This window comes from Aotus nancymaae, unplaced genomic scaffold, assembly GCF_030222135.1.
Source record: "Aotus nancymaae isolate 86718 unplaced genomic scaffold, 86718_ANA_hifiasm-v0.15.2.pri h1tg000072l, whole genome shotgun sequence".
NCBI lineage: Eukaryota > Metazoa > Chordata > Mammalia > Primates > Aotidae > Aotus > Aotus nancymaae.
In genome coordinates this window covers 9,181,233-9,205,857 of record NW_026988487.1, presented here as the reverse complement: position 1 = coordinate 9,205,857, position 24,625 = coordinate 9,181,233, and the positions used below count along the sequence as shown (strand labels likewise).

The 24,625-nt window shown below is 38.5% G+C and overlaps 1 protein-coding gene across 2 annotated transcripts in view; it reads right to left on the bottom strand.

The window, feature by feature from the left end:
* ANKFN1 (ankyrin repeat and fibronectin type III domain containing 1) overlaps nt 1–24,625 on the bottom strand; it is a 329,398-nt gene that overhangs the window by 174,412 nt on the left and 130,361 nt on the right. For both annotated transcript variants that reach the window (XM_012460469.2, XM_064367439.1), the window contains one exon: nt 3,029–3,163. In XM_012460469.2, coding sequence (XP_012315892.2) covers nt 3,029–3,163 — 135 coding nt within the window. The remainder of the gene's footprint in view (nt 1–3,028; nt 3,164–24,625) is intronic.

Genomic DNA, 24,625 nt, shown 5'->3' with positions numbered 1-24,625 from the left:
GGAAGGGGAAAAGGGGCATTCTAGGTATAATAGTTCAGGTTAGGACATAGAGATGTGAAATATCATGGTGTCACTGGTAAGTCAGTGCCAATGAGGGTCCCCATGAAATTTTTCTGGGCTCTGACACTCACAGTGATACATTTCATCAACCATGCCAGGACCTTTGTAAAGAAGCCCGAAGAGGTAGCAGGGCCAGACCACCAAGGGACTCGCATGCCATGATAAGAATCATAGACTTTAACCTGCACCTAATGGGCAGCACTGGAGACTTTGAAGTAAAAATTGAGATTTGTTTTTTTAGAGAATTGCTCTGGCAGCAGCTAGAGGATTGCTGGAAAGGAGAGGAATGTAGGAACAGTGGAGGGGACAATCAAATATGAAGCTCTTGGAAAAATACCCCAAGAGAGATGGTGACTTTAACTGAAGCTTGTGGCAATGGGGATGGAGTGGGCTGGGCAGATTCAAAAGATGAAGGAAATAAAATGGACTATATTTGGTTAGTGATTGGATGAAGGGGCTAGAGGGACCAGGAAATCCAGTGATAAATTCCGTGAGCCTTATTTGTTGACTGGGTGCCTGACCTGTCCACTAATTCTTTTTTTTTTTTTTTTTCCTTAAAGGGACATAGGCAGAGAGGCGAGTTTAGAAAGGGAAAAGATAGTGAGTTTGGCTCTCCACAGTGTGACTCTCAAAAGCCTATAGGAAATCTAGACGGTATTGTCTAATCCAGATATTCCATAAAAGAAGGAACTAACTCACCCTAAGGGGCATTTATTTTTCTCATCAAGAGTGAAATAACTATGAGTGAAGTTTTTGGAGACAGGAACGAAGGAAATAGACAGCAGAATAATTAATAGAATACGAATTCTATATCCTTTGGGTTACCTTTGAAGTAGAAAAAATTGATTACATTCATTTATCATAAAGTATCAGTGGCTTACTTTACTATTTCCCCAGGAATGTTTGAATTTTATAAAAGACATCAATACTTAACTGAGTCTCTGATGAAAGAATTTCAGGTACCCTAATACTAAGAGATGGGACAAATTTTGGGGGGCAAATAAGCCTTCTGGAGCTCCTCAATTCAGTACATTTGCAGCTGCTAATTCCATATGCATGGGTACAGGGGCAATTTGAGCAACTGAAGGTTGCCATAAATTCTATATACGGATTATACCCATACCTGAACTATCCTCTGAAAAAAAAAATACTGCTATATCTGTTTCAAAACATTTATGATCTTTATGATCTTGGGATCATAAGTATAGCAAATCAGTTATCACTAATCAATATTCTTTATAATCCTGTTTATTTACATGACCTATTTATTTGAATTTGAATTTTTTGAACATCACTTCTTAGCTCTTTTCTCCCCTTCTAATTCCCTAAGTGTAATCATGCTTCCTTCAGAGTGTTCTGGATCCCTTAGAGGAGGGAAGGGAACTGTATCCCCTCATCCTCACATAAACTTTCATCTATGTGTTTCTGATGAATGATCTCTGGATTAAAGTACATGAACGATGATCTTGAATACCAAATGCATCATTTAACAAAATAACCTAAAGCAGTATCTCATGAATACATTAATTGAGCTTAGCATGTCTTCTTTGAAACAATTATGAATAGAAGGAATGGAGGAACAGAGATCCAGAGAGGCTAAGGAAATTTCCAAAAGGCACATCTTTAATCTGGGAACCAGCACAAATATGTGTCTAGCCTGACATCTCACTGTAATCAGTAGACCATTCTGTCTCCTTGCTATTAGAATGCCATCATTTGTGAAATAGCCAAATCACCTGGAAGAATGACCTTGGTTGGCTCCTGTGATTGAGAAGCTTGGAGATCTTTTCTACCAGGCAAAACTTCACCCAACTCTCCCATTTCCTAGCTTTGGTTTTTATTTAGAGAAGCATGCTGCTCACTGTTCTAACATCGTTCATCTTTGTCAGCACCCAAGGCCACAACTTCGTCCGAACAGCCAGTGATATACTGCAGATAGAGTGCACCAAAGACATTAAACTCTAAATGACATTTATATGGACTCTGAGTTCACCAGAGATGGATTGATGCTGCCATAAAGCCTTGGGGTAGCCAGGCAAACAAAAGACTTAGGAGACTGGTGGGGGCGGGGATGGTGGTAAGAAAAGCAATATCTTTCTACATTCACTTTCTCTCTCTGCTGAGGTTGGCCTACATCTTATTTAGGAAGTGAAGAAACCAAGTGAGTATGGAGACTTTTGGAGCCCAGCACAGAAGCAAACTCAGCCTTGATTATTAATGGAGCTCCTTATGGCTGTGACCAGGCCAATGTCAGCACAAGTAACTGGATACTTACAACATCCCACTTTGAACCCAGTGCACCTCACCAACCATATATCTTTGTGAAATAAAGAAAAGACTTAACATAGATGCAAAAGCAGTGGTGGATCAAGCAAGGATTTAAATATATGCCCATTGATTCCCTTGGCAGGTATTCTCAGTATCACAGCCATAATATTATTTAAGGGCACCCTCACCCAGGATGAACACAGTGCTGGCATTCCACTCTGCTTCCCCAGTCTGCAAACTGGATTAAAGACAGTAATATGTCTGGATGTATATTCAGGATTATCAGCATGATAGGACCGTTCTTTACCTGATCGAACAGGTATTTTATTAGGTACTCAGGAACCTGACTGGAAAATGATTTTATATAACAAAACAGTAATTTATTTTTTGTAGCTAATGCTAATCAGTTATGCAAGCACTTAATGTGATTAAGCTTACTGCAAACAAAATGCCCAATTATCAGAAACGGGGCTTCCCTACCCCCATCCTGTCTCTCCACAGGGACGTGTATGTGCAATTGCAGACCACTGTGTGTATATGCTTGTGTGTATTCTTCATGGACCACCTGCAGCTAACTTTGGAAGATGCAGATTTTTAAGTAATATTTAAACCACGGCAACATATACACATTTAAAAAATAATCAGTGACTAAGAAAGCTCCACATTCACATGAAGAAAGACAACAATAAATCTGACTTACCAGTTTATGCTGTTTGAGGCAGCAGAGGAACAAGTTGTTGGTAATTGTCCAGTGCTTTCATTCAATAAATCACATTGGCTTTGCTTTCTCCTGTGGCTCAGCCTCTGTGCAAAGCAAGCGAATCTCCTTCCTATTCTGTGTAAAGAATAAAATGCGAACAGGATCACTACAGGCAAGAGCCGAAGTCCATGATCACTAAGCTACTCTTAATGCAAAATAAAAGAGCAAATGATGCATAGGGAGAGAAAGGGAGAGGTAAACAGCTTGGCTCAGAGGCTAGGTGTATTCTCTACACTGCAGCCCAGGGAAGGCTTGATTTCTGTCGCCTGTATTCATGTAGTAAAAGGATACCATGACTTCAGCCTGTGTTTAGCCTATCGTATCCGGGAAGCCCATTCGAAACGGCTTGCAGAGACTACTAGCTTCATGGCAAACAAGACTGAATCCGAACTGACTGTCACTCAGGGGTGAGCAGAGGGGCAGTGGGTCACTACATCAATGGCAGGGAAAGAAATATTGTCTGGCATCCAAGAGCCCATCCAGCAATCTGTGACTGCAAATGATCTACAGCTCTTCTGGGGCCAGACATCCCCTTGTTTCCACAGCCGTCTGGGACCAGAAGCACACAGGTGGCAGTCACATCCCTTCACCACAGGGCACCTGCGCAATTCCTTACAAGTTCCCAGCAGGAACTAGAGGGCATCTTAAGAAAGCTCTAAATCCAGTCAGGGCTGCTGTGCTTGGGTTTTTGACTGAGCAGGTTCTGAGAAAGTAGTCATCAGACGTGGGACTTAGGACAGCAAGAGGCTCAGTCTCAGGAAAAAGATTCCAGTGCTGCTTCTATGCCAGCCACATATGAGTATACCTGGCTCCTTTCACAGCATTGTGCTTTACATGGCTAATGAAAGACACAAATAGATTTCCTAGAAAGCTGTATACATAGGTGTTTTTAATGATTGTCACTGAAATAAAATGGCAAATGACCTTCACAGGCTGCTTATTATGTTGGGGGGTGGGACTCGCTGATTGATAGCACATATGAATACTGCACATGTACGCACACACACACACATACACACACCCACACACATACCCCCACACACCAACAACACATGGCCCTAGCAACAGCCTTAAGAATCTTTGTAAAGCTCTGTTCTGATTCTCTGCCAAATGAATATATAGCTGCTGTAATGACTTCGTAAGTAATTTTGGACTCTTCTGCTAGGCACTGTCTAGTCTATCATTTATGCCTGGAGCCTAATAAACTCTCAGATTTTGAATGAAACTCTGTAGCAAATCAGGAGGAAGTCTCTTGATCATAAACAAGTGGGTGGAGAGTTAATCTTTGGCCTGGTAATTGCTTCGGATCCTGGAAATGACATCTTGTCTTCCTGAAACTCTCCTGCTTTCTAGAGACATTATTTCCCCCGATTGCTCGCTCACCCTCAACAGGTGGCTGTTTTGGAGCTCAGATCCGAGGCAAGGCTCAGTAACTCATAAAGCCCGGGTGGCCAAAGAAAGAGCTCAGTTTAGCTTTTAACAATTATCTTACTTTTTCTTTTCTTATTAAAAAGACAAAATCTCACTCTTGAACATTTATCATCCCTTTCTATCCTTGGATTTATTTGCCCATGGCAGCATTGCTGTGAATAATCTAATTAAGGAATATTCATGCCCTTGAGGTTTAGAGGGCTATGTTTTTCATCAAGGATTAAGAAAGAGACTGGCTTCTCTTGCACAGCTTAGGCCAAAATGATTGCCAGCTAAAACTTTACCCTTTCACCTAGAAAAACTTCGGCTTTAGTGCAGATTTACTTGAATTACATCTGCTATGGTAAGCTAGGTGACTTAGTAACTCTACTAAGGTTAGAGGGTTGCCTCACTGGGGTCATGAGTTACATGTGCTATGCAGACCTAAGGGAACAGTGACTCTGGTAAGAGTAGCAACACTTTCTAGAGCAAATACTCAAGTCAAGTCAAAAAGCCCATGTTTATTGCAAAGAAAATTCATTCATTCATCCATGTATTCATTAATCTACTCTTCAATAGACATGTAGTATTTGTAGGCTAGATTAGTAACATACTTTAATGTTACTTAGAGCCTATTGATGAAGTATAAACTCCTTGACATACCCTAGCAAAATTCTTCATATTCTGGCTCTTCCTATCACTCTAGCCTAATTTCTCACCACATTTCTATTTGCAGTCCATGCTGTAGTTTTTTTGAATATCTGTTAGTTCCTTGGACATGCTATATTCTTTCTGAATACCAGATCATCACATATGATGGGTATTCTTCTGCGTGGATGCTCAGTTCCCTATGTCTGGCTAACTCCTGTACAGCCTTAGAATCTTGGCTTAAACATAAACTCTCAGAGATATTTTTCTTGCCCCTAGTCTGTTAGGGTCCTTGCTCTGTGGTCTGAAAGCACAACACCTTATACTCTGCCATCATTGTATCCATTATATTTTATTGCACTTCATAGTTTAGCATCAGTCATCCCCATTATATTATAAGAGTTTAAGTGCAAAGTCTTATTTTCTGCTCTATTTCCAGGGTCTAGCAGAGTTCCTGGACATAGAAGGCGTTCAATAAGTATTTGATGTTTTGTTGAAGTGCTTAGTGTGTATTTATTGAATGAATGCATAAATCACCTGAAGGAATAATGGGGAATGGGGTCTCAGAATTGAAAGGAACCTTAAAGTTCTCTTGGTATGTCTAATCTTTCCTGCCAAGTGACCATCCGCTGAAGGCTTGCCTCCTCCAATTAATCCTTCTGGATTAATCTCAACCCACATTGAGCACACTTTTATTTTGTCTCCCACTTTTTAGCACTTTTACAGCATGTTTTTCCTTTTTGTTCTCCAGCTGTTTCCTGGAGTTTGTCTCATCTCTGCAAACTGGTACTCTATAACTCTTAGCATAAGCCTGCAATTATCTGATGCTTGATTCATTGAACATCAAACACTTGAACGGGGAGTTAAATGATCAGAGTCTTGTTTTAGGAAGATTTCTCTGGTTCTGGGGGAAGAATGAGTGAGATTAGCCAGACCTAGAGAAGACTCTAGTAATGACTACAGCACGAGATGGGATCTAAAGACAGCTTTGCCCTTTCTTTCCTTCTACTCCTCCCCCATTACTCCACCCTCCGTGTCATAATACCAATGTTCTCATCTGGAACACTGAGAATGTTTGTTCCACACTCAGAACTTCCCCTCCACCCAATTCCACCCCCACAGTTATTTAACGTGCTTAGGGTATTTGCAAATGTGTCTCACTGATTCAATTAAAGGCTCCTTTAAAGACAGGGATTATGTTTTATTTTGCATCTTTCTCCTTCAGCCACTACACATCCTGGACTAGTAAGTGCTCAATAAAAGTCAAGAAAGAAATTAATTTCTTATATGCAGTGTATTAAGTGAAGCAATGTGGTTGGGAGGGAGCATTGCTCCCATTCAAAGATGAACAGGGCACCTTTTCAAAGATAAAAGAGATATATTTAGCAACAGATATGCAACCGATTACAATACAAGGCAGAATTAAATAAGTGCCATAAAAAAGTATGAGCAATGTGCTAAGGGACCATAGAATTATTACTTCTTTCTGTAATCCATAGAAAAGCAGAGAAGGTGGCATTTGAACTGGGACTGGAGGTCTGAGGATCTCTCTACAGGTTGAAAAGAAGACATCGGTTTGGAGTCAAGGCATAGTGTCAAGGCATAGAGTTCCGGGGCTATTAGGGAATGACAAGTAGTCTAGCAGACTGGAGTGAACAGTGCCGGGAAAAGTTGATGGAACTTGTCTCAAAAAGTAAGCAGGAGCTAAATTGGAGAGCACTTGAATGCTATGTTAAAGGGTTTTGCCATAGGTGACAGTGATCTGAGCAGGAGAATGCCGGAACAGCTGATTAGAATCCATCTGGCCTAGCCATTGTGGATAGTGGTGAGAACCCAGAAGCAGGAAGACACTGATGGTGTGAGGGCCCGTGAAGATGTAAATTAGAAGATGAAAGTTCTATCTTTGGAGAGAGAACTTAAAGGATTTGTCAATAGTATGGGTGGGGTAGGGGAGGATGAGAGACAAGTTGAAGGTGACTTTTAAAGGTTTAGCCTACACAATAGCAGATGATGATGACATTAATTCATTCCGGTACACACACCTAGAGATAATTTGGGCATGCAGGTTGTAGTCTGTGCATTTTTTTAAGACAGAGAAAAGAAGAGGAGCTGAGTCCTTGGACTCATGTGAATGCGCCTAAACATTCACAGAATGCTTTGAAGAGACCATTTAGTACCAGGTAAAGATTTTAGCCCAGGCCGTGACAGATGAACTGCCTCTAGCAACATTCAGTGCCATTTCTAGGGGTCATGGGTACAGGATTTCCATTAAATGTGAGAGTTTGTGGTTTCCCACTGGAGTTGGTTAGCTCATTGGAAAGAACCTGGGTCTGAGAATGGGGAGTTTGAACTTGAGTCCTCGAGCTGCCCCTCAGTAGCTGTGTGATCTTGGGCAAGTTACTTTTTGTCGTTAGGCTTCATTATTCTTGCTTGCGAAATGAGAGTTGGACCAGTTAAATTCAAAGGTTTCTTTTAGTATACTCTCCTCTGATTTGTGACATATGATGTTTAGAATTTCAGAACACTTGCAAAATTAGACCAAAGCCCACCAATATCAGAAGCCAGTAATGTCCACTCTCCCCTGCAAAAATCCTGAACATATTTTGAGAATATCCATATATCACTGCAAATGCATGTCTGTCTTGTGGTTAGTTCCATGTGGTTGGTTTGTTAGACGTAAATTTAAATTGATCACTTCTTGATGGCTATTTTCTAATAATTTTTCACTTTTTTTTTCAGCAAAGATTCTTTTTTTCCTTAGGGAGTTCCTTTTCATCAGGATCTCAAAATTAAATTATAAGAAAGTAGCATTCCCTTACTGTGGTCAGCAAAGAGTCTGGCCAGCCTACTTCTGTTCCCTAATCTCCTGACCTTCCTTAGGGCGCGGCTGCTCAATAATGGCTCCAATTCTTTTTTTAAAAATAAAATGTGCTACTTACCAAAAGCTGCTAAAAAGGAGACAAAAAATAGGAAAAGAAAACTAACACCCCAGGGTGTATCTGAATATGCTTATTATGTGCGAAGTTGTTAGTAATGAATGTGAAACTCTTCCTCCTCCTCCCTCTCAATTTCTAATCCCCAAAGAAAAAAGAAAAGGGTTGGCGGAGTGCATTGGCCATTCAATCCAAAGCAGATTTTTTTTTTTTTTTTTTTTTTTTTTTTTTTAAAGAAAAGGTGCAGACTGTTCACGGGCATGCTAGTTCTTGGTTACTTTGTTTTAAGCACCAATTGACCTTTCAGACTAAAAGTAACGGTCCCAAAATATCCTGAGAAACCCTCTTCTGGAATTTTTCTCTAAGTCTTGGAGACGAGACATACCGCATTCAAAAAGACTCTTCGAAAAGAGGTGGCCCGTATTCTTCGTAGTGCAGTCCGATGACAGAGTGTTTACCTGAACTAATCATGTGGGATTTTTCCAGTGTCACATTTTTGAGAAACGGGATTCTCTTAAAGGAGGTTACAAACACTTCACTGAAAGCTTTCCAAGAACGGCTTCATCTGTCCTCTCAGCAGCCTCTCACCGGGCTGTAGCACCGACGTGGTAATCAGAGTCCATGCTTCTGAAAAGCCTTCTTGTCCTGGCTGCCACCCTCCTTTCAGTCATCATTAGAATTCTCAAGCTATGAATCCCCTATTGTCTGTATGAGCCCAAGATCCCCCACACCATGCCGGGGAAGGAATGTGAGCCTCCTGGGCCTGGCTCTAAGTCTCAACCTTATCCAGCAGGTCACAAAGCCCCATTTATACACAGCTCCAACATTTTATCATAATTCTTTATCTGCTCGGCCCCATATATCCTCTAGGGCAATCAGGAGACATTTGGTAATGAAGCCCATTTATCCTCATTTTCTCAATTGGCACACTTCAGGTTCTAATATTTATGTTCACACTGTCTTAATTTTGGATGTCAAAGATACTATACTAGACAAGTAGCATTGCCAAAGGATAATTGAACCATGTGGAAGAGTTCACCAGAGTCTGATACATGATGTGGTTTGTCATATTACCAATAATTGCATCAAAACAGTTACTTTTAATAATATCTCAGTGGAAAAATAATAATAAATGCTGCCATTTATCAAACACCTTCTATGTGGCATGCAATGGTATCACTGAATTCTCACACCCTACAAAGTAGGATTATCCACTTTTTATTGATGAGGAAACTAAGGTTAAGAGAGATTAATCAGCTTGTTTATGTGCATTTAGGGACTGAGCTGAGACTCAAACCCAGGTCTCTGCAAAGCTTGTGGTATTTCCACTTCATTCCTTTGCCAAGAAATAATACATAATACATAATATGTATGGTAATATAATAAGAAATATAATACATTTTGTTAGTTGTTTTACATTAACCTAGCATAATTATTTTTCATCAAAAACACATAAATAATTATGAACTTAGGGCTGATAAAATGTTTTGGCCAATTGAGAAATGAGATCTGCTCTGCTAAGCATTAGCACATCAGGTCAGAGTAGGAATTTGTAGCATAAATTTCACCTATCAATAGGTGGCAGTATTCACCTAAATCTCTTTACAAGGAGCCAGCACAGGTTGCTTCTTCTTATGACCAATCCCTAGGCCGTCTGTATTCTTCGATGCACTAGATTTGGTCATAATGAATAACGAGTGCAATAGGTTGGTGGCTAATTGGGCCTAAATCATGCCTTTGTATAGTGAGATCTGGACTCTAGTGGGGTTGTGATAGAGAACTGTTATCCACGGCAGAGATGTTGGGATCCCTCTCCATTTACAACACTCATTTTGACTGTTTCTCTGGGGAAGTCTTTTATTGGCGATTCAAAGCCAAAGACGAATTTTGTGTCTTGGATTACTTTAATGTTGGGCACAATTCTTAAATAATTTAAAAGTGAAATGGTTAATACTCTAAAATTTGATAATTCCTAAACCAATGTTTGTCTAGATTAAGAAAACAAAACAATTAGCAGACTTCAGGGTTTCAGCTTTTTCAAATCATATGAGTCCTCACCAGTAGGCATGGAAGCTGGAATCCGTGAGATGACTGTTCAATAGACAAGTCAAAGTGGTTAAGTTGATTAGTCAAAATACTGAAGGACAAATACCTTCTATTTATACCTTCTAAATACTGCTGAATTTTAGGCAGATCCTTCCTCCTCCTCTTCCTCCTTTGTCTATGTTTTTTCTTCCTCGTCATTTTTTTTTTTTGTAAAGAAAATCTTTTATTTTAAGTAGAGACAGGGTTTCAATACGTTGGCCAGGCTGGTCTCAAACTCCTGACCTCAGGTGATCCGCCTGCCTTGCCTCCCAAAGTATTGAGATTATAGGTGTGAGCCAATTAGCCGGGTGTTGTGGCATGTGCTTGTAGTCCCAGCTGCTGGGGAGGCTGAGGCAGGAGAATCTCTTGAACCTGGAGGTGGAGGTTGTAGTGAGCTGATATCATGCCACTGCACTCCAGCTTGGGTGACAGAGTGAGACTTTGTGCTCCCTCCCCCGCCAAAAAAGAAAATCTCAATATTGAAATACCTGTAGTTGAAAGTCACAGAATCAGTCTCTATTTTCTACTTGCCAACAGGAGTCCACTTAGGAGAATTTAGTTTTATAAAGTCAAGAAAACGGGTAGATAAAAAGATACAAGAAAAAGCTGAAAAACTCTTTGAACTATCTTTATGCTGGCCTCTCCATTTTTATTTGAGATACTTGGGAACAGATCATTATCAATGATGATCAACAAGCACTTAGAAATGGTAAATAGGATGAGTAGTCCTAATTCTCAGAACTAAGAAGTTGACTCCAGTAAGATTCTTAAGATTCTCAGCAGACCAGATTATCTTAAAAGAATACGGATTGGCTGGTGGAATAAGCAAGTTGGTCCTGAAGACAGCCTATTCACCTTTCTTTTATGCTCCCAATGGGATGAGTGCCTTTCTCCTCTCTCCTTGTGGTATTTATAACTATGTTAACACTCTTAGCACAGCCTAACTTCCTTAGAGTTATTTGGGGCTCTATGTAATTCCCTTACTGGATTGAAATCTCCCTGAGGGCAGGACTTGGGCCTCATGAATTTTTGAGTTTCCCTCTCAGCTCTTGGATTGGGGCCCTGTGCAGGGTAGATAATTTTCAATATACATAGGTTTAATTGAACTGAATTAAAGAGAACTCAGAGGAATGCATTTTATATTTTTGCCCAGTTTAAGAAAAATTTCAGCTTCTGTGTTGGATGCTATGCATGATCATGTTTCTAATTTCTCGTCTGCTTCTTCCATTTCAGAACAGTATTGATGATGGTAGATGTATCATGCCAAAGGCCAGGACATCCCCCTAGAACCATTAATTATCTATTTTTACATCCTCGGCAATGCCATCTGATTTTGTAGAAGAATGCTCTGGTTATTTGAAGGTTAAATGCAGAGGCAGGCAAAAAAAAAAAAAAAAAAGCAGTTACAAGGGACATTAAGTGACCTACCGTGTCATTCAAAACACTAATATTTCCTGCCTTTGTGGTTTGGAGACCCAGTCTGCACTAAAGAGCTGAACAAGGCAACGCTGTTTCCTAGTGGTGGTTATCATTGTTCCCCTTATTAGGACAAAGCTAAGCACAAGGGGAGACAATGAGCAACGTGTCTCACAAGGGAAGGGGAAGCATCTTGAAAAGCTTACAAAATTACATTCAACCCATTAGGCATATCAGGAGATATTGCCAAGCTGGAGAAACGAATTACCCAGCTGAATATCGCAGGCATAATGAAGTTGTCAACAGCAACGGTGCAGCTGTAGATTGTCTGATTATGTGTTGACTGTCCTGGCCATTCAGGGACACACCAGGAAGGAAATTGTTGTCATATTGTCCACCACATTCCAAGCCCCATCCCAGCCATGGTGATAAACCTGACACCCTGAGGAGCACATGGAAAACAAAAATAACAACAGCAAAGCAGAAAGAAAGAGCATCCTCTTCTGACGGTCTCTTATTTCTAGCATTGCTGGAGTCTCTCCCCTTCTGTGACTCCAATCTGTCATCTTCTTTTAAAAAAATGACCATGACAAGGAATGCAAGTTTAGATTCTGGCCCTCCAAACAAACATTTCACGATGGGCTTTTTAACCTTTGTTAAATTCAAAATAAGCAGCAGTCCAGCAAGAAAGCTTTAACTACGTGGGTGGGATTTACACCTTTCCTATGAGTCAAAGATGAAGGCAGGCTGGAGTTTTCCCTTTTGCTGATGCATCTAAAAAGGTTAATTTGCAATGTTTCTTGACGGCAACTGGAATCTTCTTGAAGATTCTTCTGGCTTTCTTTTTTTTTTTTTTTTTGAAACACCTTCAGTTTTCTTCTCCAAGTGAGGGGGTCAAGCAATATGACCTTGAAAATCACTTCTAGCTCTAACATGCTATAGTATCAAGAAGCCACAGAGCACTTAGCACATAGAAGAACATCTCTGTCATAAAGAAAACAAATGCTTTATTTCAACCCAGCTAGTCTTGGTTTGTATTGGACCTATGGTCTCATATGACTCTGAAATCAGAGTCAATATATGTGACCTCTATGTCCAGAGAGTGCATTGAAATCTGCTTTAAACATGTGTTATTTATCGGAATGTTTTCTTTTTAAAAAAGGAACTAATGTAGATGTGACCCCCTTATTAATAGAACTTCACTATCTATTCAGATTTTCTTCAGAGAAAGCCAACAAGATGCTTCTATTAGTGGGCCTGGTGCTTTGTGCACGCTTACAATATAGCACAGGAGCATTTGATCCTTTCATTACCATAGGTGGCCCCACTCAGTGGGTGGTGATTTGGATGAGGAATCTGGATAGCTTTAGTGGTCAGTCAAGCCATAGAAAAAAACTCTCCTCCTTCCACCCTCATTTATTTTTCTCTCCTGAGTGCCAATCAAAATGAGTTTTTTTGTTTTGTTTTGTTTTTTGTCAATTCTTCTTGAATATTTCTGTTTGGCATTTGAGTCCAGGCTTAAGTTAAATTTTAGGCCCCCAAGACCAAATTTCGAAAAGGGTCCTCTCACCCTTGGTTAACTGCTAAATAAACAAATCTCTAAAGAAGCCTTCTCTCTTTTCCAGGTCCTTTTCTCCATTTATTTCACAGCTTAAGTGTTCCTTAGATGATATTTGTGTGAGTGGCTTGTGACCCAGTCTCCTGCCAAATTGCTCAGCTTTCTACCTCCATAAGAAACACCTCCTCCATTTGACAAATGGAAAATTCACCTTGGTTTATCTCCACAACTTCATGGATCTTAGAATTAAAGAGAGAAGTCTTTGTAATTAATCACAGCGAGAATTTGAAATACTAAGGTAAAGGAGAAGTGAGGAAGTTAATTGTATTTGCACATTCAAACATAATAATAAAGACTTACAGCTGTGTAATAAGACCCAGCAATTAAAAAGGAAGTCTGCACTATCAGTTAAACACTGACTGTAAATGCCACTTTACCCATTAAAATTACTCTCAGCTGAAAATAAAAACTTTGTCCTGTTTCTTCTAAAAACGTCAGATGAAGTTTGCCGTACAAATGTCAGGAGTACCTGACCTAAAGCATATAGCAGCAAAGAGGCATTTAATGAATTGGAGGAAAAAAAGAACAGAGGTGGAAGAAAAAGAAAGTTGAAAAAGTTGTAGGAATACTTTTAAGAAGGCTTGAAGGATTCATTTTGTTAAATTGTCACCTCATCTTTATTAGTCCCATCTCCTCTTCACAGACATCGCACATTGTGCGACCCTTTGATTTCTGGCCTAGTTCTTTTGTCTTCAGACTCCTGTCCAACTTCCCTTTCTTCATTTTGTCCCAGACTCTGAGCTCCTATGAAAGTAGATAGAGCAGGGTCTGAATGGGCTGCTCTGACCACTTTCTAAGATTGTTCAGAGGAGCTTTCTCAAGGACTGCATATGCCAAATACTCAATGTCGTTCTTTGGCATTGTGAAACCTGCTGGACGCACCTTGCGGCACAGCAAAGGCATTGAATGGAATTAGAAGGTCAATGCCTTATTCACTTCCTTCATTATTTGGAAGGAAAGTACAAGATTTTGCTCAGAGAGGATGAAAAGGACAGCAACAGGTGCCTTCTGTCTGTGCTGCCCTTTTAGCTAGCATAGTCTCCTCTTGGTTTGAAAGGGAAATCACAATGTTTCACCCATTTGTCAGATGCTCAAATGCAGTCTATCAAATACAAATACAACCAGGGCTGCTTATCCGTTCTCATTGCTCCTTCAGTGATTTATCTTCAGCATCAAGGAAAAGTGGGAGTTTTCTATGACATTTGCAACTTCAAAATGCATTTCAATCTTCAAGAGAGAGAGAGAGAGAGAATGAATCACGCTATATATTCACCATGTCCTCACTATATTAGTGAGAAAATCAAGCTTCAGGAGCATTTACACTTCATTAAGGAAATATTAACTTAGTGCAACGTGGCATATGGACAGGAGAAATTGTGGCTATTTTAACTGATTGAATTAAACCCAAATAGGCTGAAGAGAGTTACATGTGGCCCAGTGAAACACATTTGCACTTGAACAAGAAGGGCTTATTTTGAACTTGGCAGCATTGAGTAGTTGAGACTGAGAATACATCCCTACCTGAGAGGGTATCGGGTACCAAATAAGAACCCCAGAATTAGAGTGATGGTTTTGAGGACTGTTTGAAAAAAACATTATGTTGCTTTCAGTTAATGTAAAACCATTCACCTCTTCTTTTCTCTACATCTATGCATTTCTTGACTGCACCTGTATCTAAAAGGTCCTGAGGTTCAGGATGCTATAAATGTTACTGATGAGGGCAGCTGAAGCTTGAGATCCATTGTAGGAAAAAGTCCAGTATATTGCAAATGAAATATTAGAGTCAGGAGATATGAGTAAAAGACTTGGGTTTACTACTTATTAGCTGTGAATCTTTGCAGTCTTTGGCCCCTTGACCTAAGTCTTAATTTTCTTATCTATAAAATGAAATTAATAGATAAGAAAATTAAGACTTAGGTCCAGGGGCCTTTTGTAGTCATCCTGCAAAAGGCTAGAATGGACATATTACAATAGAAGATATGCAAGTGGTCAATAAGCACGTGGAAAGGTGCTCAACATGATTAATACTCAGAAAATTATAAAATAAAATTAAAAGGAGATACCAGTTTACACCCACTAGGATGGCTAACGCCAAGTGTTGGTGAGGATGTGGAGCAATTATAATGCATTTAGGTTGCTGATTGGAATGTAAAATGGCATAACTTTGGAGAACTGTTTGACAATTTTTTACAAAGTTAAATATAATATACCTTATGACTCAGCACTTCTACTTTTGAGTTCTACCTATAAGAAAGGAAAATAAATGCTCACAAAAAGAACTACATAAGAATATAGCAGTCTTAGTTAAAATAGCCAATCTTGAAATAGCACAAATATCATCAATAGCTAAACAAAGTGTGGTATATTCATTCTGTGGACTATTACTTAACAAAAGAATAAACTACTGAGACATACAATAATGTGAATGAATCTCAGAAACATCAGATTAAGCAAAATAAGTTAGACACAATAGAATACTTACTGCACAATTATATTTCCATGACAACCAAGTACTGAAAAAACTGATCAATGGTGATAGAAATCAAAACAGTGGCTGCCTAGGTAAGACTGGGGTGGTGGGATATTTGATTGGACAGTGGAAACTTACAGGAAACTTACAGGCATGTTGGAAACGTTCTGTATCTTGACTTAAGTGTTGGTTAGGGGAGTATATACAATTATTGAAATACAACTAACCAAAACACAAAATCTATTCATGGTATTGTATGTAGATTATAATTAATGAATAATGCCTGCCTTAGCTACCTTACAGATATATTGGAAGATCAGATGAGATTTGAAGTAAATGTAAAATGCCATGTAAATCTCAGCTGTTATCATTTGATAGGTAAGACCAAACATAGACTAATCTAAGAATGGGCAGGCATATGGAGATGGGTATTTGTAAGCTGAGTGCAAGATCCCAGGATGTGAACCCAGGCCGCAGCCCAAGGACCAAGAGAACAGTACCGAGAGCCATCATCTTTCCACCTTAAGGCTCAGGATGCTGTTAGCTCATACAGTGTCTTTATGAGGCTCAGAAAAAGAACCTGTTCCTTCCTCATACTGTGGCACACTACTTAGGGAACATAGTCTGGCTGGGTTTTAGCACTTCCTTTACCTCCTGGACCAGGCTTGTTTGTGCCTGGAACAATCTGCACAACTTCATATGAGGTCCTCTTTAAGGCCTTTGCACATACTGTTCCATCTGCCTAAAACATTTGTCCCTGTTTCACGGGACTGGCTCCCTTTCATCTCTCAGGTCTTGGCTTAAATATCATTTCCTCAGAGAGGAAACATCCTTTCCTCATATCCATTAATCTTTATTTCACCACTCTGTTGTTTTTCTAAAAGCACCAACCATAGTTTGTAACTACTTTCTTTACTTGGTGTTTGCTGGTCTGCTCCCTTTTAGACTGTGAGTTGCAGGGGAGCAGGTAATCCATCTCTTGTTCACCATAATACCCCAAGGCATAACATAGTGTCTAGCACATAGTAGGTGTCCTACAAGCATGTGATGAATGGCAAAATCAGATGCAGGTTTGGAGAGGTGTGAGGCTGGAAGCTAGTGACCTTTCCAGAGGGTGATCAGGTAGCAAAGGCTGAAAAACTGGAGACCAGCAAAGGAAAGGTCTGTGGAGGACCATGGAGGGCCAGAGATTTGGCAGCTAGGGCAGCTGGGATTAGGAGAGAGACTCTGTGAAGTGGCAAGTACCTATGTTAGGGATTCAACTAAAGGAGTTTGAAAGGAGGAACTGGGAGAAGGGGTCAGAGTAAGATCAGTGGAAATAATGCCTAGATACTAACCCTGAGGCCTCCTGGGATTGGCTTCCTTTTATGCTCTGGGTCTAGACTACATAGGCAGTGCTGGGCCACAGACAGGGACAAAGCAAGAGGTCTCTGGGAATTGGCAGCCAGACACGTGTGGAAGAGCAAGCACCTTCTCACAGAAAATATCGTTTAATTTTAAACAAACCAGAGCCAAGGTGGGAGTGGGCAGAAACACCGAACACAGGTCTACTGTCAGGTAGGCTGAGGATGGCTTCCAGTAACCACATGGTAGCCCTCAGGATGTGGAGCGGCAGACTCACTATGGTCAGACCAACACTGGGTGGTGGGGGTGAAGGATGAGAATATCCAATGGGAATAGAATATTTAGGAATGGTTCTTTCATTTTAGCACCAAGGTTTCAGGTGAACCACAGACCAGAAGGGGATTTTGCAAAGAGTTCTAGATTCTGTGATCAGATCACAAAATAATAGCACTGATATCACAAAATAATAGGACTACAAGTTGAATATCCCTTCTCTGAAATGCTTGGGACCAGAAGCGTTTCAGATTTTGGATTTTTTCTTGGATTTTAGAATATTTGCATATATATGAGATACCTTGGGGATGTGACTCAAGTCTAAATACAAAATTCATTTATATTTCATATACTCCTACTACAAATAGCCTGAAGTTAATTTTATAAAACAATTTTTGCTAATTTTGTGCATGAAGCAAAGTTTGTGTACACTGAACCAACAGAAAGCAAAAGTGTCACTATCGCAGCCACTCGTGTGGACAATCTGTGGTTGTTTGGCATCACCAGTATTCCTGACTCTGAATTTATATGCTACCAATAAGCAATCATTTTTGCATAACTTTTCACACATACATACTTAACAGTAAAAAATATGACATACATTAATACAGTGAAAATATAATGTACTCAGGGTAGGTTGTGGTGTCACATTGGCACTGAAAAAGTTTTGGAGTTTGGAATATTTTGGATTTTGGATTTCTGGATTAGGGATGTTCAACTTATACTTGGTGAGTCCCTTATACCCACCAATTCTTTTGAACCCCACAGCAACTCTGTGATGGGAAGTAGCATTAGAAGCATCTGAATTTACAGATGAGAAAAGTGAGGCCCAAGTCTCATGGCTAGAAGGTGGCAGAGCCAATACTTTGTAAAAAGAATCACCTTCACATGAATGGTGAGTAATGGATAAAAGAAATGTGGTACACACACATACACACACACACACACGAGAGAGAGAGAGAGAGAGAGAGAGAGAGAGTGTTTACGTAGCCCTAAAAAGGAGGAAGTTCTATTATTTGTGGCAACATGGATAAACCTGGAGGACATCATGCTAAATGAAATAAGAAATAAGCCAGGCACAGGAAGACAAATACTTCATGATGTCACTGGTGTAGCATCTAAAAATGCTGAACTCATAGAAGCAGAGAGTAGAATGGTGGTTGCCAGGATCTGGGGGCAGGGACAGGAAATGGGGAGACATTGGTCAAAGGTTACAACATTACAGTTACACAGATTGGATAAGTTCTAGAGATCTAATGTACAGCTTGGTGACTATAGTTAATAATACTGAATTATATACTTGAAATTTACTAATAGAGTAGATCTTCAATGTTCTCAACACACTCTCACACACACACACACACACACAGAGTAACTGTGAGGTGATGAATATATTAATTAGCTTGCTAGTGATAATCATTTCACAATATACATTTATATCAGAACATGGAGTTGTACACCTTAACTATATACAATTTTTAATTTTCAAAAGCACAGCAGTCCTTCCTAATTTGTGGTTTTGCTTTCTATGGTTTAGTTTCAGTTATCCATGGTCAACTGCAGTCTGGAAATACTAAATGGGAAATTCCAGAAATAAACAATGCAGAAAGTTTAAATTGTATACCATTTTGAGTACCATGATGAAATCTTGCACCACCCTAATGTCTTGCCCAGGACGTGAATCATCCCTTTGTTCATGTGGTACATACTACATTCCCCTAGTCATTGATATCTTCTGCTGCTAATATCTAACTATTGACATTGTCATGGCTCAGTGATCCAGGATCATGTGAAGTGAATGATCCTCTTTATGATGTATCATCAGAAAGTCAGGAGTAGTCTAGTGCTACATCACAATGCCTGTGCTATTCACCTCACCTCTTCTCATCCTGTAGGCACTGCCTCATCTCACATCATCACAAGAAGAAGGGTGAATAGAGTGCAATAAGATATTTTGAGAGAGAGATCACATTCACATAACTTTTACTACAGATATTGTTATAAATATTCTATTTTATTATTAGTTATTACTGTTAATAATTTACTGTGCCTCATTTATAAATTAAACTTTATCATAGGTACTTATGTATAAGAAAAACATAGTGTACATGGGGTTCAGTATTATCCATGATTTTAGGCATTCACTAAATGCCTAGGTTTTGGAATGTACCCTCTGTGGGTGAAAGAGCACTATTGTACCACAATAAAGCTGGAAAAGATTTTAAAAAATTCTTCCAATCTATGAATCAAAAAAAGAGCAGAAATCTAAGACATCAATAATAGAAAAACAATAGAGGAAGTCAATGAAACAGAGAAAATGTCTTTATAAAGATAAAATTGGCACCTCTATTAAAACTGTTGAAGAAAAAGAGAAAATGCAATTTACCAATATCAGGTATTAAGTGAGGATGTCATTATCAACTGTACAGATATTAAAAGGATAATAAGGGAATACAATAAGCAATTTTATAAGTATAAATTTGATGCCTGTGATGAAATGAACCACTTTCATGAAAAAAAGACTATCACAACTCACCCAACATGAAATAGATGATTTTAATTGTCTTTTAACCATTAAAGAAATTGAATTTATAATTTAGAAACATCAAAAAAAGTAATGCCTAGTCTCAGATTGTTTCACTGGAGAATTTTCTACCAAACATTCCTAAAAGGATTAAAGAATTAGCACAAATGTTATACAATTCCTTTCAATCCAAAAGAGGAGGGAATACGTCATATTTTATCTTATGAACCTAATATTATGTTGATAACAAAACTGGATAAAGACAGTGCCAATAAATATTCCTCACAAATGTAGATGCAAAAAATCATTAACCAATATTAGCAAACAGAATTCAGAAATATATAAACAGAGTTATATACCATGACAAAGTGGTATTTATTTAATGGATGTGAAGCTGATTCAATATTTGAATACTGATCAATGTAATTCACCATATTAACAGATGAAAGACAACTAGAACTAATAAATGAGTTCAGCAAGGTCACAAGATAAGAGATGAACATACAAAAGTCAATTGTGTTTATGTATACTAGCAATGACTACATGGATGCAATTTAAAAGTACAATATCATTTACAATTGCTCAAAAAATTAAAGTCTTCAGTGTCAATCTAACAAAACACATACAGGACTTCTATGCTGAAAATGCTAAAATGCTGGTGAAAAAAATCAAGGTTTTAATAAATGGAAATACACACTGTACTTTCATGGATTAGAAGATTCAACATAGTAAAGATGTCCATTTTCCCCAAGTTCGCATATACATTCAACACAATTCCTCGCAAATTATCAGCAAGATTTTTTTTAGATATGGAAAAGATTTTTCTAAAATATAGTTGAAAAAGCCAATGAACTAGAATAGCTAAAACAATTTTGAAAGACTAAAAGTAAATTGGGAGGAATCAGGCTACTCAATTTCAAGACTTACCATATATCTACGGTAGTCAAGACTGTGTGATGTTGGCAGAGAGATAGATACATAGATTAACGAAACAGAACAGAGAATCCAGAAATTAACCCTTACAAATAAGCCAACTGAATTCTGACAAAGGTGCAAAAATTATCCAACAGAGAAAAGATAGTATCCTAACAAGTGATGCTGGCACGAGTGAACATCCAGAGGAAAAAAAACACCCAAACCAAAAAACAACCCTCAACTTAAGCCTCACATCTTATATATGAAATTTAATTCAAGATGGATATTTTCCGGGAATACATTTGACAAAGAACAAGTATCTAGAATATATAAAGACTTCTGAAAATTCAACAATTAAACCCAAATATTCCAATATTTGGCAAATTATTGCCAAATTATATTCAACAATAATAAACCCAATTATTCCAAATTATTGCCAAATATTGGAATATTTGGGTTTTATTGTGGAGAAAATGGGCAAAAGACATGAAGAGATATTTCACTGAAAAGCGTATATAGATGGCAAAAATGCAATCAGCATTTGAAATAAACATGTGAAATTATATTCAACACTGTAAGACAAGCTTCAGAGTGAGAAAAAATATTTTCGAGCTATATGATATGGTTTGGCTGTGTCTCCACCCAAATTCCATCTTGAATTGTAGTTCCCATAATCCCCATGTGTCATGATAGGGAGACGGGGGGGGAGGTAATTTAATCATGGGGGCAGTTACCCTCATGCTGTTCTTATGATAGTGAGTTCTCACGAGATCTGATGGTTTTATAAGGGGCTTTCCCCCTTTTGCTTTACACTTCATGCTGCTGCCATGTGAAGAAGGATGTGTTTGCTTCCCCTTCCACCATGATTGTAAATTTCTTGAGGCCTCCTAAGTTCTGTGGAACTGAGTCAATTAAACTTCTTTCCTTTTTAAATTACCTAGTCTCCAGTATGTCCTTATAGCAGCATGAGAACGGACTAATACACCATACATCTGACAAAGAACAAATATCTAGAATATATAAAGACTTTTCAAAACTCAAGAATAAAAACCAAATATTCCAATGAGAAAAAATGGGCAAAAGACATGAAGAGATATTTCACCGAGGAGGTTACATAGATGGCAAAAATGCAATAACCATTTTAAATAAACATGTGAAATTATATTCAACACCATTAGCCATTGAATAACCATGAGAAATTATATTCAACATTATTATCCATTAGGGGAATGCATATTAAACCACAATCACTACAAAACTATCAGAATAACCAAAATTAAAAAAAAGACAACAAATGGTGAGGATGTGAAGAAACTGGATCAGTTGTACATTGAGTAAGAATGTGAAACAACCATTCTGGAAAACAGTTTGGGAGTTTTTGTTTTTTTTAAACTAAGGATGTAATTGACATATATTCCAGCAATTATACTACTAGGCATTTATCCCAGAGAAATAAGGACTTTAGTTTGCACAAAAATCTGTACACAAATGTTTATAAAAGCCTTATTAATATTAGCCAAAAACTGAAAACAACTCAGTTGTCCTTCAGTAGATGAACGGTTAAAATAAACTGTTGTATACATCTATTCCATGGAATATTACCTAGCAATAAAGAAGAACAAAATTTTGATACACACACCACCTTGATGAATTACCCTGAGTGAAAAAAGCCAACATTAAAATGTTACATACTGTATCATTCCATTTATATAACACTTATGAAATATAAAATTTTAGAAATAGAGAGCAGATTAGTGCTTGTCGGGAGTTAAGGAGGGGTTAGGGATAGGAGGGAAGTGGGTGTGGTCATAAGATGGCAAGTTAAAGGATCTTTGTTGTGATGGGAATGTTCTGTTTCTTGATAATATCAATAGTCTGGTTGTGGTATTGTTATCAATGGAAGTAAGATGTTACCATTAGAAGGACCTGGGTAAAGAGTACATGGAATTTCCCTGTATTATTTTTCTCCATGTGTGTAGAGCTACAGATATCTCAAAATAAGAAGTTTAATTAAAAAGTTGATCTACTGTGAAAATAACCTGCTTCAATAGTCTGGGTCAACCTCCTTTAATAACCTCCATTAGTGGTTCCTTGGCATGAAAACTAAAGTGAGTATTGTGGAGTGGTTCTGGTGATACTACGGCTTCATCTGCTCAGAGGGCAACAGTTTGGTGTTGAGCAGCAGATGAATTTTGTACAAACTATTTACTCCAGTGGCCTGGAGCTATGTTACCAGATTCACCACTGTTTAACCAGGATCCAGTGCAGCACTTTGCACATGCCTGCACCCCCACCCCCAACACCAACAAATCAAAAGGTATTTATTGAATGTAATAATAAATAAAAGGACACTTTCATGACTCTTCTAACTGTACTGCCTCAGACTTGGACTGTGCTGATTTTACCTCAAGTCTAATGGAATTGTTGGCTTTTAGATTCCCTAGTGATGAAGTCCAAAAGAAAGATAAAATTACTTGTCTGAAAATTTGGTATCCAACTTACTGAGAAATCAACAACACCCCTTGGTGGAAGCCAAAGGAAGTGGCCTTGTGTAGTAGACGGAGCATGAGTTACATAGTATTTTGCCCAAAAAATCCATTCCTAGGAAATTATCCTATAATTATTCATCACCAAATGTGCAATAACATATGAATAGGCAGCATAGATTTCATTACAGTAGTGCCTCTAGTCACCAAAAGCTGAAATCAATCAAACTATTTAATGGACTTTAAGCCATGACAATTCTTATAATAAAATACCATGCAACTATTTAAAGGGATCTGGTAGATACGTATTACTGACACAGAAAGACATTCAAGAAGAATTTTATAAAGCAAGTTCTAGAACAGTGCTCGTTTTTGTGTAAAAAATATACATGTATGTCTCTTGGTTTGGTAATTTATACATATAAAAAACAGAAAGATATACTCTGTCCTATTAACATGGTTATCTTGGGAGGGAGTAGGATTATGAGGAACTTTAACTTTTAACTGTGTTCTTTATCTCTTTAAATTTGAAAGGGTTTCTGTTACTATCAATAACTTTTCTAATTAGACAAATATGTTTTTCTTTTTTCTTCCTTCTTCTTTCTTTTCTTTTCTTTTTTTTTTTGAGGCAAGGTCTCACTGTTGCCCAGGCTGGTGTGCAGTGATGTGATCATGGCTCAATGAAGCTTTAAACTCCTGGGCTCAAGCAGTCCTCCCACCTCAGCCTCCTGATTAACTGGAACTGCCACCATGCCTGGCTAAGTTTTTAATTTTTTGTAAAGATGGGGTCTTGCTATGTTGCCCAGACTGGTCTCAAACTCCTGGTCTCAAATGATCCTCCTGTCTCAGGTTCCCAAAGCACCAGGATTACAGGCATTTTTCTTTTTTTAAAAAAAGTATGGGCTTTGAAGGTTAACAGACTTACGTTAGAATTCTAGCACTTCTATTAACTACGCAAATTTGAACAAGTTACTTGGTCTCCCAGTAAGTAATTTTAGGAGCCCCAGTTTCATCATCTTTAAAATAGGGAGAATGATACTTAGCATAAAGTCATATGGCTTCAGTGAGGTAATATATGATCCAGAACCAGGCTTAAAGTGGTTAATCTATAAAGTAAATTCCTGCCAAGGAATTCCTTTTCAACTGCCAAGACTGTTGAAGAGTGGTAGGTTTCTGATCATTGTACTTGCCTACAACATCTCAGTCTTGTAAAACCTTGATATCCACCAGACCCTGTGGACTCACTGAATTTCTAAGACTGGCTACTTCCTGCCAGTTGTATTCTATTCTCATCCAAGATTCAAAGTCAGTGTCACATGCAGTCTCGTACCCTGGTTTGGTGTTCATGTTCTACTGACATGATTATCGATTATTCTTCATTCAGGCATTCAGGTTCAGAATTTCACTGTTCTATC